An 18,617-nucleotide genomic window follows, 5' to 3' on the forward strand; every position below is an offset into this window, starting at 1 on the left:
GTAAGAGATGGTGATGGTCTAATGTGGGATGGAGAGAAAGGAACCATATTGTAAGGAATAAATTGAAAAAGTAGGTTTGAGAACCATGTCCAGAAAAAAACTTTGGGTATAGTTACTGGCACATGGAACTGAGTGGAAATGAATAGACCAGAAGGTTTACTAGGTTTTTGAATTGTTTTTGGAAATAAACTTACAAACCTGGTATATTTGTCAGGTTCAACCAGAGGAGCAGAACAGTAGGAAATTAGAGAGAGATTTGGCTTACACAGTTGTAGAGACTAGCAAGGCAAGTCTGAAATCCGTAAAACAGGGTGTCAGGAAGGGCAGACTGGGACTCATGGGCATGGGCTGAAGCTGCTGTTCATAGGTGGAAGTTCTCTGCCTCTCGTGGGGAAGCACCAGCCCTGCTGTAAGGCCTTTCAACTGACTGAACGAGGCTCACCCACATTATCAAGGATAATCTCCTGTAGTCAACTGATTATGGATTTTAATTACATCTATAAAGTGCTTTCACAGTAATACCTATATTAGTGTTTGAATAGCTGACAATTAGTAGCCCAGCCACGTTGATGTATTAAAAAAAACAAAAATATACCTGGCCTGCAAAGTTATTTAATCTTTGAAACAATCTTCATGTTCCCAATCCTGATGATCAGTGACTGTGCTGTATTATAAACTAGCTTCCAAGAAGGACATACTCACCAACATACAATCAGAATAGTGACTCATTCATACCACGTGTGAATGGTAATGCTATCAATTGAATTAGGAGAGAGATCTGCTGTTACTTGTTAGTTGATAGTACATACCATATATAAATAGATCAAATGTTAATATGTCCAAAGCTTGAAGATCCTCTGGAACATATGGATAGACACTGTAATATGTAGTTGGAATTGCAGATATGAAAATCTGTAGTGGTGGGAGCTAAAAGTAAAAGTCTGGGAACTTTGTAGTATATAAATTCACATTTGAAACTGTAGATATGGGAAAACTTCTTTAGGAATAGTATTTAAAACAGGAATGAGGAGGATAAAGCCATGAGGAATACTGGCATTTAAGAAAGGAAGAAGGACCAGTGAGCAATTAATGATTATCACAGGCGGTATGAGAGCCAAAAAAATGGTGTCAGGGAAGCCAAAGGTGGAAACATATTCAAGGAGTAGATGATTTCACAGTTAAGCAGTGGGAACTTTTCCAATAAAGTCAAGAATAAAGCAAGGATATCAGGACTATGATATTTTAGTTATTTTGTGTTTGCTAACTTCTGTTCTTCTTACAGGTTTCAGTCTACATGTTACTTCCTTGAGAAGCAGTATTTGACACCTTTCTCCCCCCCAAATCCAGCCATCCCCCAAGTCTGAGTTAGGTATTTCTTTTATGTATTCCCATAGCACAGTGTACTCCCCCTGTAATATAGCATGTGTCACTCGGAATTATAAGTGTTTATTGTTCTTTGTCTCCTATTAGATGAAAGCTCCACAAAGCTAGGGACCGTCCATCTTAATCACCATTGTACATACCCTCCATGCTTAGCGCAATTCTTAGTCATATTAAGCAAAGAATTAATAGATAAAACCAAAAGCATAGAGGAGGAGCATCCAGGTTATCCTGGAAAGTTAGAAAAATATTTGGAGGAGTAAGTGATACAATGAGATCAAGAGTTTGGATTGAGAGGCGCCTGGGTAGCACAGTGGTTAAGCGTCTGCCTTCAGATCAGGGCGTAATCCCAGCGTTCTGGGATTGAGCCCCACATCAGGCTCCTCCACTAAGAGCCTGCTTCTTCCTCTCCCACTCCCCCTGCTTGTGTTCCCTCTCTTGCTGGCTATCTTTCTCCGTCAAATAAATAAATAAAATCTTAAAAAGAAAAAAAAAGAGTTTGGATTGAAAAGGAGGTACACAAGAATAAGAGATTTTTGAGAGGTCTCTAAAATAAAAAACTTGATTGAAAAATGAAAGAGAGGGGAGCCTGGGTGGCTCAGTCGTTAAGCGTCTGCCTTCAGCTCAGGGCGTGATCCCAGAGTTCTGGGATCAAGCCCCACATCGGGCTCCCTGCTCTGCTGGGAGCCTGCTTCTTCCTCTCCCAACTCCCCAGCTTGTGTTCCCTCTCTCGCTGGCTGTGTGTCTCTGTCAAATAAATAAATAAAATCTTTAAAAAAAGAAAAAAAAGAGAAAATCTAAATGAATGAAATTGAGAAGACTCCGTTTGATGTCAGTTTCCCCAAAATTAATCTGTAAATGCAATTTTAAATAAAATCCCAGTAGGATATATCATGAAACTTGATCAGTAAATATTAAGGTTTATATGCAAAAATAAATGACCAAGAAAAGCCAATATAATTTTAAAGAAGAATAAAGAAGAAGGAATTGCCCTCTTTACTTTAAAACTGTAACAATTATTATTCCACACTGCTTTAAGTGCAGGGACAAACAGATCAGTGAAGCAGAATACAGAGCCTAGAAATAAGCCACATGTGTATGTGGCAACTTTGTAAAATGTCAGGCAGCCTTTCATATCATTGAAGAAAGAGAATATTTAATAAATGGTGTTTATACAGTTAACTACGTGAAAAAAATAAGTTAGATTCATCCCACATCGCATCCAAAATCTATTTCTAGGTGTATTTTCATCCTAAATGCATAATGCAAAACTCTGAAATTCTTTTAGAAAAAAATAAGAGAATATCTCTGATCTTGGACAAAATATAAAATGTATAAATCATAAAAGATAATACTGATAAACTTGGCTACATCAAAATTTAAAACTTGTTATAAAGATAATCATAAAGTTAAAATTCTAGGAGAATATTTGCAGTACATATAACCAAGAGCTTTACAAAATATACGGACAAATCAATGGAAAACAGGTAGTTCAGAAAAGAGGAAACCCAAATGACCAATAAACACATGAAAATCAGATTCTCAAATTCATTAGTAATCAGGAAAAATCAAATAAAAAAGGTTCCATTTCACACCCATCAGATTTATAAAAATTAAAGTCTTTTTTTTTTTTAATATTTATTAATTTGAGAAAGAGCACGAGTAGGAAGGAGGGGGAGAAACAAGACTCCCCACTGAGCAGGGAGCCCAATGGAGGGCTCGATCCTAGGACCTTGGGATCATTATCTGAGCCAAAGGCCAATGCTTAACCGACTGAACCACCCAGGTGGCCCAAATTAAAGTCTTATATCAAATGTTGCTGAGGATACAAAGTTAAAGGGACTCACACACTGTTGGTAGGAGTATCATTTGGTACAGCTCCTTTGGAGAGCAGTTTTCAATATCTAGAAAAGATGAAGTAAAGATGAAATTGCACATATCTTAAAACCCATAATAATATACCACGGAGATAATCTTGCATATGTGCTTGAACATTATTTGTTAATAGCGGAAAATTGAAGCAGCGTAATTCTTTATCAGTGTTTCCTTGGGAAGCATTCTGAATGAGTACATAAATTGTTCATAATATTATGACAATTAAATGAGTGAACCAGATCTACATGTATCAACATAGATTATCATCAAAAATAATGTTGAGGGGATAGCAGATATTAAAAGGGTAGGTAATTATGTAAATTTAAAACAAAAATTTACACTGAGTGCATGCAAATGCAGTAAAATCAAAACATGGATGGGACAAATGCACACCAATTTCAGGATATTGGTTCCCTTTAGGAAGAAAGAAGAGGAATGGAATAGCTTGGTTGACATAGAATAGATAGACCTAAAGGGCTGTATGTTTCAAGAAAAATGTGAGAGTATGTTTATTTTTTGTGAACAAAATATGTAGATAACTTATGGTGCCATTGTGAAGCAAAGAAGTCGTAAGATGGACAGCATTTTCAAAAAAACATCTATGGTATGTTAATGAGATGAAAATACAGCCTCAAAGTTTAAATGGGTTTGCTTTTTTTTTTTTTTTTTTTTTAAGATTTTGTTATATATTAGAGCAGATCAAGAGAGAGAGCACAAGCAGGGGGTAGGGAGGAGGAGCAGACTCCCAACCCAGCAGGGACCCCGACGTGGGGCTCAATCCCAGCACCCTGGGATTATGACCTGAGTCAGAGAAGGCAGACACTTAACCGACTGAGCCACCCAAGCATCCCACGTTTACTTTTTTAATTGCCAGTAGAATGTAGTGCTGCTGTGAAAGATGACTGAAAATAATTGCACTGACCATCTAACTTGCTTATGTTTCCTCTTTTTGTTTCTGTGTGATTTGATTTTGCATCCCTTGTGCTTGGTATTTTGCACTGAACAAAACAGCCCTTGTTGAATTTGAAATCTACTGGAAAAGACTAGTATTGAGCAATATAAGTATTATGAGGGAGAAGTGCTGAGTACAATGGGAGCGTGTAACAGGGATCCATTCTAGTCTCAGGGTTTGAGGAACATTTCTCTGAGGAAGTGACAGATTCCTTCTACGTGAAATTGGTAGTAGAAATAAGAATGGAAGAGTGAAGAGTACTCTAAGAGAGAGCAATTTAATTCTGATTATGTGACTTAATCTTGTCTTCAAAATGATTGTTTTTGTGGTATTTAATATTCTCTCAACTATGTAATTAGACTTACTATAATTTTACCAATCTAAGACTCAAAAATGTCTTCACATTTCATCATCTCTGAAATTGGGAGATGTCTTACAGTTGATGGTTTGTCAGTTTAATTGGCAAGTTTCTTTTTTAGGATACATAAAATATTGATCTACCTTACCATCACTGCTGTCTTAGATTCAGTGATATGTGGAATATATTTTTAATTTAGCCTGCATTTAAGCCAAACCCATTTGCAGCTTGCATTTTATTATTGTAATTCCTACATTTTTAAAACCATCACAGTGAATGTGTATTTATTAATTGTATTTCCCTTAAGATACTTTTATTTACCACTCATTATATACCAGATAGAATGCTAAGCATTTTATATTAATTATCTCATATAAACTCTGCCACAGTTGTATGAGTTAAGTTTAGAGAGAAAAAAATCTCCATAAACTTTCTCTAAATCGACTTTCTCTTTCTAAAGGTCACATAGTTGTTATTTAATATTTATGTTAAATAATCTGTATGTTTGTGAAAAGTTCAGAAATAACAGAAGTAAAAGCAATGAATTACCAAAGTAATGATTAATAAAAGTTTATTGTACACACATCAAAAACAGTTTGCAAACTGGAAGCATTCAAGCCAAAACATGGAGTGAGACTCAGGAACATATTGTTATAAAGCAGTTTATATAGAGAGAAAGCAGTAATTGTTTATTCTTCAGTGATTGGTTATAAAATTAGAATTTTCTTAAATGATAGGGCGTCGATCAGTGGTTATCTCATATCAACCTTAGGAAACAATTTAAGTTTTTTGTGTTTTATTGTTTGTTTGTTTGTTTACAATTTAAGTTTTGCTTATGATTTTCAGAGGCATGAGCAAGAAATGACCCAGGTCAAGTTAGTCTTGCAAGATAATGCTATATTAAGCTTTGTTTGTCTGACTAAACTGGTTTTGTCAGCTCAGGGAATTTTCAAGGCTGGTGTCCATTTGCTTTTGATTTTAACAATGTAGTATAACCTATTAAACCTGTATTTGAATAAAACCATTGCTTATATTTAAGGCTCAAGGTCACATAGTTTACTTTTAAATGGTAGAGGTCAACTTCTGACTCCAAAGTTACGTCTTTAATATTCACAGCTCTATACTGTATCCCTTAAGAAGTTTCCTAGCAGACAGATCTCAAACCCAGGACATCTGAATTGAGAAATGTTATGTTATTTTTATTTACTTACTGTGCTTTTTAGTAAGAGTAGTCTTCTGTAAAACATTCACTGTCTATTTTGCTCCTAGAAGAAAATGGAATATATAAATTGTTGTGGAATTCAGTAATTATAATTTATTCTGCTAAGAGTCAAAAGTTCACCCTGAATATGCTTCCTTTGCAAGGAAAACAGATTTCTAGTAAGTAATTTATTAATCACAGTATTAGTGTTGCTTGCTTCATATATTTGTCTTGAGTTTGGGTTTAAGATCTCTAAGACTAAGAAATAATTTATAATACTCAAATTAGTCCTCTTAGCAGTAGATCAAAGCAGAACATTTCTTGAGGGTGTAATGAGAGTCTGATTTCAGGCAGCAGTACAGAACTTTATCAACATATGGTCTAGCCAGGGAAAGTAAATATATCTGTGTCAGGCTTACCCAGACTATCCTCATATTACAAAAGCAGAATAATGGCAGCAGAAATCTCAGGGACAGTCTTCATCCAGTCTGTTTCTTGATTCACACCGTTTCAGCTCATTGAGTATGCCCTTCATATTCGGTACACAGCTGTTCTCTTACAATCTCACATCACTATCCCTCTGGAGAATTTTGTCTTTTTCCTTTATTGATCTTCCGTTTCCTATATCCTTTTTCTTCTCCACCCTCCTTCCTTTTTTTATTCAGAAGTTTCGTGAGGAAAGGGTACACAAGAGGCAAATATTGTGACACCTTACACACTGGAAAACAAACATAAATGATAGTTTAGCTGGGTTTCTATGTCTTTTCTTCAAAAATTTGAAAGCAGTGCTCCATTTTTAAAATTGCTCTGGTGAGATTTTTTTTTGTACATACCATAAAATTTACCCATTTTAGGTGTGTATCCATTGTCTTTTTGTTTCATTTATTTTGCTTTACCTTCTGGAAAATTTCCTCAACTTCATCTTTTAACCCTTTATTCACTTTTTCATTTCTGGTGTTGTTCTTCTTTTCTAGTAGTTCTTTTTTATTTCCCCAATGTTGTACTGTACTCTCCTTGTTTCACAATTGCGGTATCCCCGCTTAGCTCACTGAGAATAATTTATTTTGGAGGTTTCTTTTTTTCTGCACATGTTTATGCTTCACCCAGACTCCTTTTGTTTTGATCTCTATCTTCCATGTTGGAGGCTTTTCCTCAGATATACACGATCCTTGATTATCTAGTCATGATTCATTGGGAGTCTAGGACACTGACTAGGTGCTCTGGATGCATCAGTGGGGCCTATTGACGAGCTTCATCATAGGATGGTTTCACTGGGCTGTTAGGGGACCTCCATTTGTATCCTCAAGTCTCTTTGCTTGGCTGATGAAGTTACTCAAAGATGAGTCTTCTGAGCTTCTGCCTCATGGGTAACAGTCTCATTGTCTACATTCTGGAAGCCAAGTTGGACATTCTGGTTGGTAGAATGTCTGCATTCAGCATTTAATGTTTATAGTCATTTAATCCCTTGTTTTTGGTTCCCGCAACTATTCCTGACATGCTCCTTCCAAAGAGCCTTTCTTTTTTTTTTTCTTAGAGAATAAACCTCCAGATTTATGCAGGGATGACAAAGGGGCAGTTGTTCAGCAATGTGGAGCTAGACAAGGGATCTAGGACTCTACCTGCTTCTCAGACAGCTTTCCTTTATTTGTCTGCACCTCCCACATTCTGTCACCAGTTCAGAGGTACTTAGTGCTGCCACTTCTCATGTCCTCTAAAGATTTATAGTGTAAGTAGAGTTGGTTCTTACCTTTCCCAACATAGCTGTCTTGGGATTTCATTTTCTTGGATCTACCACGTCAGTTACAGCCCATCCACTGGCTTTTCATCTTCTAAAACGTTGGCGGGTTTACTGTTTTCTCTTCTCCACTCCTTCTAAGATTATCTTTATTTTAAAATTCCTCACCATAGTTATAGTAGAGTTTGGGGATTGGGCAAGGAATTAAATGAGCTGCTTGTTGTTAATCTGCTATCTTAACCCAGAATCTGTTCTTAAAGGGCAGAGGCTTTGTCCGGGTCATCTCTAAATTTCAACCCATAAGGACATCCACGATACAGTAGGTACTTAAAAAATGTTCGCATGGGTGATTGTCTCGTTTAACATCTATAAAACTCAGTTGATAACAAGTTTGTGATGAAGCCTAGTTTCTTGCCATATGGACCTCTCTATAGGTTTGGTTAAGTGTTCTCACAATATTGTGGGTGTCTTTCTCTGGAGCAAGTAATCTATGATACAGCAAGGTAGAATCTATAATGACTTTAAGGCCTAGCATTGAAAGTTACATTCTGCCATTTTCATAATATCCTGTTAGTTACACAGATAGTTATATTCAGTGTAGGAAAAACTTACACAAAGGTGTGAATCCTACAAGGCAAGACTTACTAGGGACATCTTGGAGGCTGGGTATCACACAAAGTTTCTATCTTAAGCTAAAGAACAAATCAGGGGCACCTGGGTGGCTCAGTTGGTTAAGCGGCTGCCTTCAGCTCAGGTCATGATCCTGGGGTCCTGAGATCGAGCCTGGCATTGCGCTCCCTGCTCAGCAGAGAGCCTGCTTCTCTCTCTCCCTCTCCTGCTCCCCCTGCTTGTACTCATGCACTTTCTCTTTCTGTCAAATAAATAAAATCTTTAAATATATATATATTCAAATTAAGTATAAGGTAAGAAATAATAAAGATCAAAGCAAAAATTAATTAAATAGAAACAGTGCAGAAAATGCATGAAGCCTGAAATTGGTTCTTTTGATAAAATTAATAAAATCTTAGCAAGACTAATCAAGAAAAATAGAAAAAACAGATTACTAGTATGAGGAATGAAAGAGAGGGTATCACTAAAGATCCTTCAGAATTGAAAGATTAATAGGGAAATGTTATGAACTTTATACCAATTAATTTGATAACTTAAACAGAATTTTACAGATATTGATTTAGAAGAGTAATTGGAATAGCTCTGTACCTATTAAGTTCATAATCCTTTGAAAACTCCAGTGATTTAACTAGTGAATTTTATCTAACATTTAAGGAAAAATAGCACCAATCTTTCACAAATTCAGAAAACAGAGGAAGAAAGACTTTCTGCCTCATTTTATGAGGCTAGTAGTATACCTGTGATACTGACACGACAAAAACAATATAATCCTCTCAATAGGCAGAAAAATCATTTGACACATTTTAACATTCTCATGATAAAAAATTACAGTAAACTAGCAATAAAAGGAAACTTCTTCAACTTAATAAAAGCATCTAGAAAAATGTAGTGCATTGTCATAAAAGGTAAAAAGATTGAATGCTTTCGCTCTTAAGATGAAGAACAAGGCAAGGATACTTGCTGTTCACTACTTGATTCAACATTGTGCTAGAGGTCCAAACTAATGCAGTGAGGCAAGAAAAATAAAGACATAGTGTTGTAAAGGAAGAAATAAAACTATCCCTATTTGCAGGAGACATACTTCTCTACTTAAAAAATCCTAAAGAATCTACCCCCAAAAAAACTCTACTAGAATTAATAGATGAATTTAGCAAGGAGACAGGATGTTAATAGCATGTACAAAAATTAATACAAGCAGTATAACAAGAAATAATACCAGCCATTCAACAATTAGAAAAATAAAAATACCATTTATAATAATACCAAAAAATGTAATATTTAGGAATAGATCTAAAGAAAGATGTGCAGGGGGCGGTAATCAGAAGGGGGAATGAAACATGAGAGACTATGGACTATGAGAAACAAACTGAGGACTTCAGAGGGGAGGGGGGTGGGGGAATGGGATAGACCGGAGATGGGTAGTAAGGAGGGCACGTATTGCATGGTGCACTGGGTGTTATACACAACTAATCAATCATCGAGCCTTACATCGGAAACCGGGGATGTACTGTATGGTGACTAACATAATATAATAAAAAATCATTAAAAAAAAAAAAGAAAGATGTGCAAGCCTTCTATACTGAAAACTACAAAGCATTCCTGAGAAAGACAAGGAAGATACAAATAGAGAAAGATAGCCATGTTCTTGGACCAGAACACTCAAATTGTTAAGATGCCCATTCTTCCCATGGGGCTTCTGGGTGGGTCAGTCAGTTGAGCGTCCAACTCTTGGTTTCCACTGGGGTCATGATCTCTGGGTCCTGGGATCAAGCCCCATCTCGGACTTTGCACTCCTCAGGGAGTCTGCTTGAGGATTCCTCTCCCTCTCCCTTTCCCTCCCCTGCTCACACACGAGTTCTCCCTCTCTCTGTCTCCTTAGAATAGATGAATAAATATTTTTTTTTAAAAAGATGTCCATTCTCCCCAAATTGATCTGTAGACTCAACACAGTCCCAGTGGAAATTTCATCAGATTTTTTAAAATACGAGTTGACAGTCGGAGTCTTCATAAGATTTATGTGAAAATACAAAGAACCTAGAATAGCCAGAAACATTTTGAAAAAGCACAAAGTGGGAAGATTTATGCTACCTGTTTTTAAAGATATGCTATAAAGCTATAATAATCAAAACTGTGATGTTGGGGTGAAGGTAGACATGTAAATTGAGTTATAGAATAACTACAGATACTTGATCTTTTTTTTCCTGAGATACTTGATCTTAGACCATCACAGGCAGAGAAGCAATTAGAATAGATTCAGAAGTAGGCCCACTCATGTGGTTGATACTTGGCAGAGGGGACAATATAATTCAGTGAGGAAAGGATAGTCTTAATAAATGATGCAAGAGCAACTGGATTTGTGTATAAAAAATAAACATAACCCCTACTTCACACCATATTCAAGAATTAATTCTACAGGCACCTGGGTGGCTCAAATGGTTAGGGGTCTGCCCTCGGCTCAGCTCATGATCCCAGTGTCCTGGGATCGAGCCCCACATTGGGCTCCTGCCTCAGCGGGGAGTCTTCTTCTCCCTTTCCCTCTGTCTCTGTACCTCTGTCTTAAATAAATAAAATCCTTTAAAAAATTGTTTAGAAAAAAGAATTAATTCTAGGTATATCACAGGCCAAAACCTAAAGCTAAAACTGGGTAATTTCTAAGAAAACAGGAAAAATATTCATGTCCTTGGAGTGAAAGATTTCTTGTTATACCGGAAACCTGAATGAAAACCCCCTCTTCAGAACACTTAAGCAACTACTGGGAGAAAACATTAGCAAAGCATATATCTAAACAAAAGATTTGTGTCCAGAATATATGAAAAACTCATACCAGACAATTTTAAAAAGTGGTCAAAGGCAGGCACTTCACAAAAGATTATGCGAATGGCAAATAAGCACTTGAGAAGACGCTAAACATCGTTGCTCCTCTGAGAAATGCAGATAACCACAGTAAGATACCACTTCACACCCACTACGTGGGCTCAATTAAAAAGACTGGCCATACCAATGTTGGCAGAGATGTGGAGCAACTGGAAATGGTAGGAGTGTAAATTGTACAACCACGTGGGAAAATATTTCAGCACAGTCTTTTAAAGTTAAATATGCTCTTGCCTTATGACCCACCAGTTTATTCCTAGGCCTTTCCCCAAGACAAATGAAAAAAGTCACACAAAGGTTTGTTGTGTGTATGTTTGCTTGTTCATAATAACTAGAAACTGGAAACAACCCAAATATCTAAAAACGGGAGAATGGAGAAACCAATTGTGATCTGTTCATACAATGAAATACTACTACCCAGCCATTAGAACTAACTACTGGGGCACCTGGACGGCTCAGTCAGTTAAGCATCTGACTCTTGATTTCAGCTCAGGTCTTGATCTCAGGGCTGTGAGTTCAAACCCTGCATTGGGCTCCACCCTGGGCATGAAGCCTACTTTTTTAAAAAGAAAGAACTACTAATTTTTATACAACAGTATGAATCTCAACTAATCAACTAATCTTAACTAATTAAAATGGCAAAAGAAGCCAAACTCAGAATGTTATATACAGTAAAATTCCATTTATGTAAAATTTTGGATCCAGTTAATCTATTATAAAAGGAATCTGATGTGTGTTTGCCTAGGGCAGATGTGGAAGAAACGGATTACATATAGGCAGGAAAGTACTTTCCAGGGTGATGGAAAGGTTCGTTCTTGATGGGAGCAGTAATAGCATAGAGCTATACATTGGTCACAATCATTGAACTTTAAACTTAAAGGGCATTTTATTGTACGTAAGGCTGAAAATCCTTTTTTAAAAGTAAGGTATCCCTATGTAACCTACTAGAAAGGCTAAAATTCACATCTGTCAGTACCAACGGTTAGAATTTAGCACAAAAATGACATACACTGCTTATGAGAGGGTCAGTTGTTAAAACCACTTTGGAACAATTTGGCATTATCTAGAAAAATTAGAGGTACATATCCTTCACGACTCAGCAATTTTAATTTTAGATGAAACCTTTTCTACTAGAGAAATTTATATGTGTATGTACATCAAAGAAGACCAACTATAGGAATGTTCATAACATTCTAGTAACCAGAGGAAAGTACCAAACAAATGTCCATACATTAGAGTATACTTTACACCATAGTTTACTACTATATATATTTTTGGGTGGGAGAGGGAGAGAATCTTAAGCAGGCTCCATGCGCAGCACAGAGCCTGAGCCTGGGGCTCGGTCTCACAATCCTGAGATCATGACCTGAGCCGAAATCCAGAGTTGGACGCTCAGCCGACTGAGCCACCCAGTCACCCAATAAACTTTATTTCTTTACCAGAGCGTTACAGAAGTGAAAATGAAGAAACTGTTTACATTTAGTATAGATGAGCTAGAGACAATCCTTAGTAACAGTCTCAAAAAGATTACATCCTTTGTATTTCTAGTTACATAAAGTTCAAGAACTAGGAAAACTAAACTATTTAGGGATCTGTACTTAAGTTGTAAATTTAAAGAAAAGGAAGTGATTACCATGTAAGCCAGGACTTTGGTTACCTTTGAAGGAGAGGGGAAGTTAGGATTGGGAAGGGGCTGGGGAAGAGGTTTCTAAGATAGGGGCAGTATTTAGTTGTTGATCCAGTGTTGGTTTTGTAGATATTTACTGTATAATAATTTAAGTGACACATTTATGTTTTATATACTTTACGAAATATGTGATATTTTACATTAAAAATAGAAAAAACAATTCTTTATTAATATCTCCTGAGTACTATGTTAGTAATATTTTGCTGGGTGATAATAGGAAATACAGGGATGTTTAACATGGCATCTTAAGTGCTCACTAATTAAAACCATAACAAGGTATTGTGCAATGCATAGCCTTAAATTCTTTTCTCATACTTTCAGAGCCATGGGAGTAAGCCTGTAAAATTGAAGCAGACAACATCCATACCATGTAACCTCTCAGGAGGTAGTAGGTGTACATTAAAAAATAATTGTGATTATGTTTTTACCAGCTCCAGTGTTATTTACTTCTGTACTTTATACCGTTCTTTGTCTTTGATCTCATTCGGTAGTCCTAGTTATTTTAAATATGGCAAATATTTATTACTTTATTTTTCATATCTGTTATTTTCTGCCATGTCTTTTGAAATAGTAAAACAGAAATTTAGGAATTCTAATCCCTTCTTCATGGAACATTCTCCCCTAAAACCTCTTCAAGGAGTTAGTTTACATTAACAAAATGATTTTGCCTAGAATTAAGACCAGTCAATCAGTGAACAAATGACATGAGTAGACAGTTCTTAGAAATGAGAACAGAAGCTCCATTGAGCTCCTATCGTGTTCTGGGTACAGCTAGGTACTCTGCATTGAGTCTCTACCCTAATGCTATGAGTAGTAGGTATTCTTCTGATTTTACAGATGAACAAATAGAAATTCAGAGAAATCATAATTAATAAGTGTTAGACCTAGAATCAAAATCTATGTCTATTTTATTTTAAAGCCTGTCCTTTTTTTGTTATTCAAACATTGCTACCCACGAAAAGAAGAAAATGAACTTAGTTTAAAAGAAAATGCAACGAACAGTAAGAGAAATTAAAGGAAGCATTTCCAACAATAAACATTTCTATCATTTATTAATAAACCTATTAAAAGATACATGAAAGTTGGGGCGCCTGGGTAGCGCAGTCGTTAAGCGTCTGCCTTCGGCTCAGGGCGTGATCCCGGCGTCCCGGGATCGAGTCCCACATCCCCACATCGGGCTCCTCCGCTATGAGCCTGCTTCTTCCTCTCCCATACCCCTGCTGTGTTCCCTCTCTAGCTGGCTGTATCTCTGTCACATAAATAAATAAATAAATAAAAATCTTTAAAAAAAAAAAAAGATACATGAAACTTATAGAGTGTATTATAAAACCTTAATGAAATTTAAATGACCTTAATAAATTCAGAGATCTATGTTGATGAATTGAAAGTCTGTCCCACTGGTATTCTAGACATAGTCTCTTTTCATAATTTTTTTTTCCTTAGTTGTAGATTATGCATATTTAGATACTGGCAATGTAAGTAGTAGATAATACCTTCTTTTCCACCGAAGGCCTTCGATAGTATCTGTATTTTATTTCTCAGTTTTATTTATCTGAATTCTAACACCTGCCTAATCAATTTTAATTATATGCATAAACTCCAAATTTATCTATTCTAGTGGATATTCTGGTTATTTCCATTCTTTTTACTATTAAAAACAATGCTACAAGAAGCATTCTTACTCATGCCTCCTTTTGCAGATAGGGAATTTCTCTAGAGTATATTTCAATATAGTGGAACTGCTGGATTAAAAATTAAGCATATCTTCACATTTATTGTATGTTACTGTTTGCTCTCCTGATTGTATCACTTTATATACCTACAGTTTGTACAAGAGTTTTCATTCTTCCATTGGCTTGTTGTCAGTTTGTGTTCTAGGTCTTGAAATTCTTTGCCCATCTTGAATGGTGTAAAATGATAGGTCAGTATTGTTATATGTATTTTCTTAATTACACATAAGATAATTCATGAAAATTCATGGGTTTTGACTTTTAGATTCCTCTTTTATGAAATGCCAGCTGGTGTCATTTGCCACTTTAATGTTTTATCTTGATTGTAGGAACTCATTACATATTCTTGAAACTAATTATTTGTTACAGGTATTACACATGTCCTCTGCCAATCTATAGCCTGGGGTTTGGTTGTTTTTTGTTTTGTTTTTGTTTTTGTTTTGTTTTGTTTGTGGGTTTCTTTCTTACAGTCTTGTTTGATAGTTTTTTTTCTTTGAGTTTTTTATAGTTTGTGTATTTTAAGAAATTCTTATAGTTTCAGTGGTTTATAGTTTTTATATCTTGTTTAAGAAATTCTTCCTAACCTCCAAGATCATAAAGATATTCTATATGTTGTTCTAAATGTTTATTTTTCTTTTCTTATTTAGTTCTCTGAATGGGAATTTGTATATAGTTTGAGGTAGGCTTTCAAGTCTGTCCTGCTGGTCTGTGTATCTATCCTCACAGTCTCTTGACTTGAATAGGATTATAACAAATCTTGATGAATGATAGGATAGACCTTGGTCTTAAAAATGGTGTTGGCTATTCTTGTTTCTTTGCTTTTTCATGTTAATTTTAGGATTTGCTTAATTTCCAGAGGTCAAGGGGGTTATATCCTGTCAATATTTTGTTTGAAATTGCCTTGAATTTGCAGATTAATGTGGGAATAATTTACATGAATAGGGTATATTACTCCACTTTTAAAATCTTCTGTAGTATCTTCCAGTAGTAAAGATACCTATTACTTCCCCCCACAAAAAAAAGATACCTATTACTTCTCTAGGTCTTATACATATTTTGTTTGGATTTCATCCCAAGTCCTACTGTTTTTTGTTGTAATTTTAACTTGTATTTTTTTGAATTACATTTTAAGTTGACTACCAGTATATACAAGAATGTAACTTATTTTCATATGTTGATCTTAAGTCTAGCAGCCTTGCTGAACTCTCATTAATTCTCTAATTTGTTTATAGATTTTATTGGGTTTGTTATGTATATAGTCATACTGTGAAGAATAATTTTCCCTTTCTAGTCTTTTTACCTTTTATTTCTCTAACTTGTAATTACTATGCTAGCTAGAACTTCCTAATAAGTGAAGTTGAATTTGCCATAGATTTTTGATAGATGACTTTTATCAAATTAAGGAAATTCTTTTCTGGTCCTGATACAGTGTAAGTATTAGCTATGGTGTTGAATTTTATTTAATGCTTTTTTTGGACCAGCATTTGTAGAAATGGTTGTATGCTTATTTCCTTTAATATGTTAATAGGTATGTTTTGTTAGTAGATTATTTTAAATGTTAAACATAAACATTTCTTTTCAATTAATTAGCTTATTTTTGAAAGGGCAAGAAGGAATAAAATGCGTATGTGTGTAGGTTTATAAAATGTTAAGGATTCAACTGAGAGGAGATCTTTGCTCATTGAAATTCACTCCTAATTCAGCTGTACTCACTGATTTCAACCCATCTTTTGTTACAACCTTTTTTTTTAACTAACTTTAATTTTCATCTGAAATGCCCACATTGCTGTAGAGAAGATGATAAACAGTAAAATGACTAGAAGCACAGTGGTATAAACAGTAGGGAAAACTAATTGAAGATTGTTAAAAAGGATAAATAATGTTTGTTTAGTAGTTGCAATTCAGTGATTAAGACACATTAGTTGTGAACGCTAGTATTACAGCAATTTAGTGAAGAAAATTTACCTGAAGGATTAAAGGAAAGACAAATACGCATGTTACTTACCATATTTTTTTTTCCTTTACCTATTTACTTTTAAAAAATTAACCCAGAAGCGGTATGTGTTTATTTGATATGTATCCTGTCAGGTTTTTTTAATACACGAAAATATTCTCACATTTTTAATAGAATAATATAATCTATACATTTTTTAAAGATGTATTTATTTGAAAGAGAGAGAGAGTGAGCATGCGGTGGGGGGGGACAGGGAGAGAGAAGCTCAAGCAGACTCCACTGCTGAGCATGGAGTCAATGCAAGGCTTGATCTCACAACCCCAAGATCATGACCTGAGCCAAAACTAAGAGTTGGGTGCTTAACTGACTGCGCACCCCAGTCCCCCTAATGTATACATTTTTGAAACTACTGTGGATTTGAATAAGATATCTAGAATGCTAATAACCATCTGCAGCACCCTTGGGTCAGTTGGAAGAGCATGTGACTCTTGATCCTGGAAGAGCATGTGACTCTTGATCCCGGGGTGTTGAGTTTGAGCCCCACTTTGGGTGTAGAGATTACTTAAATAAAACTTTAAAAAAAATAGAATGCTAATATAATCTTTTCAGTCTCTTTTTTTTTTTTATTAATTAGAAATTGTGGAGGTGATTTTAAAGTTTATCCGGATGGAAGTTTAGCAATGAGTACTGTTTTCTCTTAAATCTTCCCTACAGAAGTACTCATGGATATACACATGTACAGACACACACACAGGCAAATAAAATATATACAAGAACATCCATTGGAAAATTTTTTGTAATATTAAAAACCAACTTAATGATCCATCATTAGGGATATGAAGTACATCCATGTAATGAGATATCCTGTAAGTGTGAAAAAAATGATATAGTTCCATAGAGAGAGAGAGAAAGAGAGAGAGAGAGATTTATCTGTAAGATCTATAATGAGAAAAAAGATCAGGGCACCTGGGTGGTGCAGTCATTGGGCGTCTGCCTTTGGTTCAGGGCATGATCCTGGCGTTCTGGAATCGAGACCCACAGCAGGCTCCTCTGCTGGGAGCCTGCTTCTTCCTCTCCCATTCCCCCTGCTTGTGTTCCCTCTCTCACTGGCTGTCTCTCTCTGTCAAATAAATAAATAAAATCTTTAAAAAAAAAAAAAAAAGAAAAAGATCAAAGCCCAGAATAGTGTTTCTAATGTTTTACCATTTGTGTTCTTTTTTATTGAGATGGAAAGGGAGTATATATTCACTTAATTATCATGGACCGATACTGTGGAATAATATGAGGCCATTAAAAAGAATGTACTGACATGGCATGATCTTTAAGATATACTGTTAATTTAAAAAATAATAAAACAAGTCATGGAACATTTATTGTCTGATATCATGTAAAAAGAAAGTTGCATGGGGGCGCCTGGCTGGCTCAGTCACAGAGCGTGCAACTCTTGATCTCCAAGTCACGAGTTCAGGCCTCACGTTGGTGGAGAGCTTACTTGATTTAAAAAAAAAAGTTCCACGTACATTCTTATCTTTGTACGTCCATATCAAAAAAGCAGGGTATGTACATACCTTACTGCTAATAATGATTCTTTTTTTTTTTTTTTTTTTTAAGATTTTATGTATTTGAGAGAGTACAAGCCCACGTGAGCCAGGGGAGGGGCAGAGGCAGAGAATCTCAAGCAGACTGTGCACAGAGCTGATGCAGGGCTCGATCTCACGACCTGGAGATCATGAGCAGAAACCAAGAGTCAGTCACTTAACCGACTAAGCCACTAAGGCGCCTCATAATAATGGTTATTTTTTAAAGATACTTGGAGGGGGGGAGGTTAAATTGAGAGGAAATCTTTATTCTGTATATCTGCATTTTTTATAATGAGACGTCATTCATATATTCTGGAATAAAGGAGAAAGTAATATGTGCTCGTTGTAATAAATAAAGATACAAAATTAGAAAGAAAAAAATGAAAAACACCCATAGTAGCCTTACCACCCACACATATCCTGAGATAGCTACTGTTAAAGCCTTGATAAACATCCTCCCAGAGGTGAGGGACGTTTTGTGGAGGACATTTAATCCTCAAACCAAGGAGAGGGAGAGAAAGAGCACCACATCAAATGTTTACACTTAGCTCAGCAGACAATAGGCATGTTTTTTAAGCAGAAAAATAACATGATAGTGTGTAGCTTCTTGTCTTTTGGTTTTGCTTTTCATTGTATCCCCAGTACCTTTATAGCACATAATAGC

General features: G+C 35.7%; 1 protein-coding gene across 7 annotated transcripts in view; it reads left to right on the plus strand.

Annotated features, from left to right (window-relative positions):
- AGO3 (argonaute RISC catalytic component 3) overlaps positions 1 to 18,617 on the plus strand; it is a 127,999-nt gene that overhangs the window by 55,238 nt on the left and 54,144 nt on the right. The window contains exons 1-2 of one of the 7 annotated variants that reach the window (XM_044390541.3): positions 7 to 1,364; positions 5,835 to 5,945. The exons of 5 other annotated variants lie outside the window; for them this stretch is intronic. In XM_044390541.3, the coding sequence (XP_044246476.1) occupies positions 5,915 to 5,945 (31 nt within the window). In that variant the 5' untranslated portion in view covers positions 7 to 1,364; positions 5,835 to 5,914. Of the gene's footprint in view, positions 1 to 6; positions 1,365 to 5,834; positions 5,946 to 18,617 lie in introns of those variants that run through there. One more of the 7 variants, XM_026516684.4, reaches the window with a different exon arrangement.

This window comes from Ursus arctos, unplaced genomic scaffold (assembly GCF_023065955.2).
Source record: "Ursus arctos isolate Adak ecotype North America unplaced genomic scaffold, UrsArc2.0 scaffold_32, whole genome shotgun sequence".
Taxonomy (NCBI): domain Eukaryota; kingdom Metazoa; phylum Chordata; class Mammalia; order Carnivora; family Ursidae; genus Ursus; species Ursus arctos.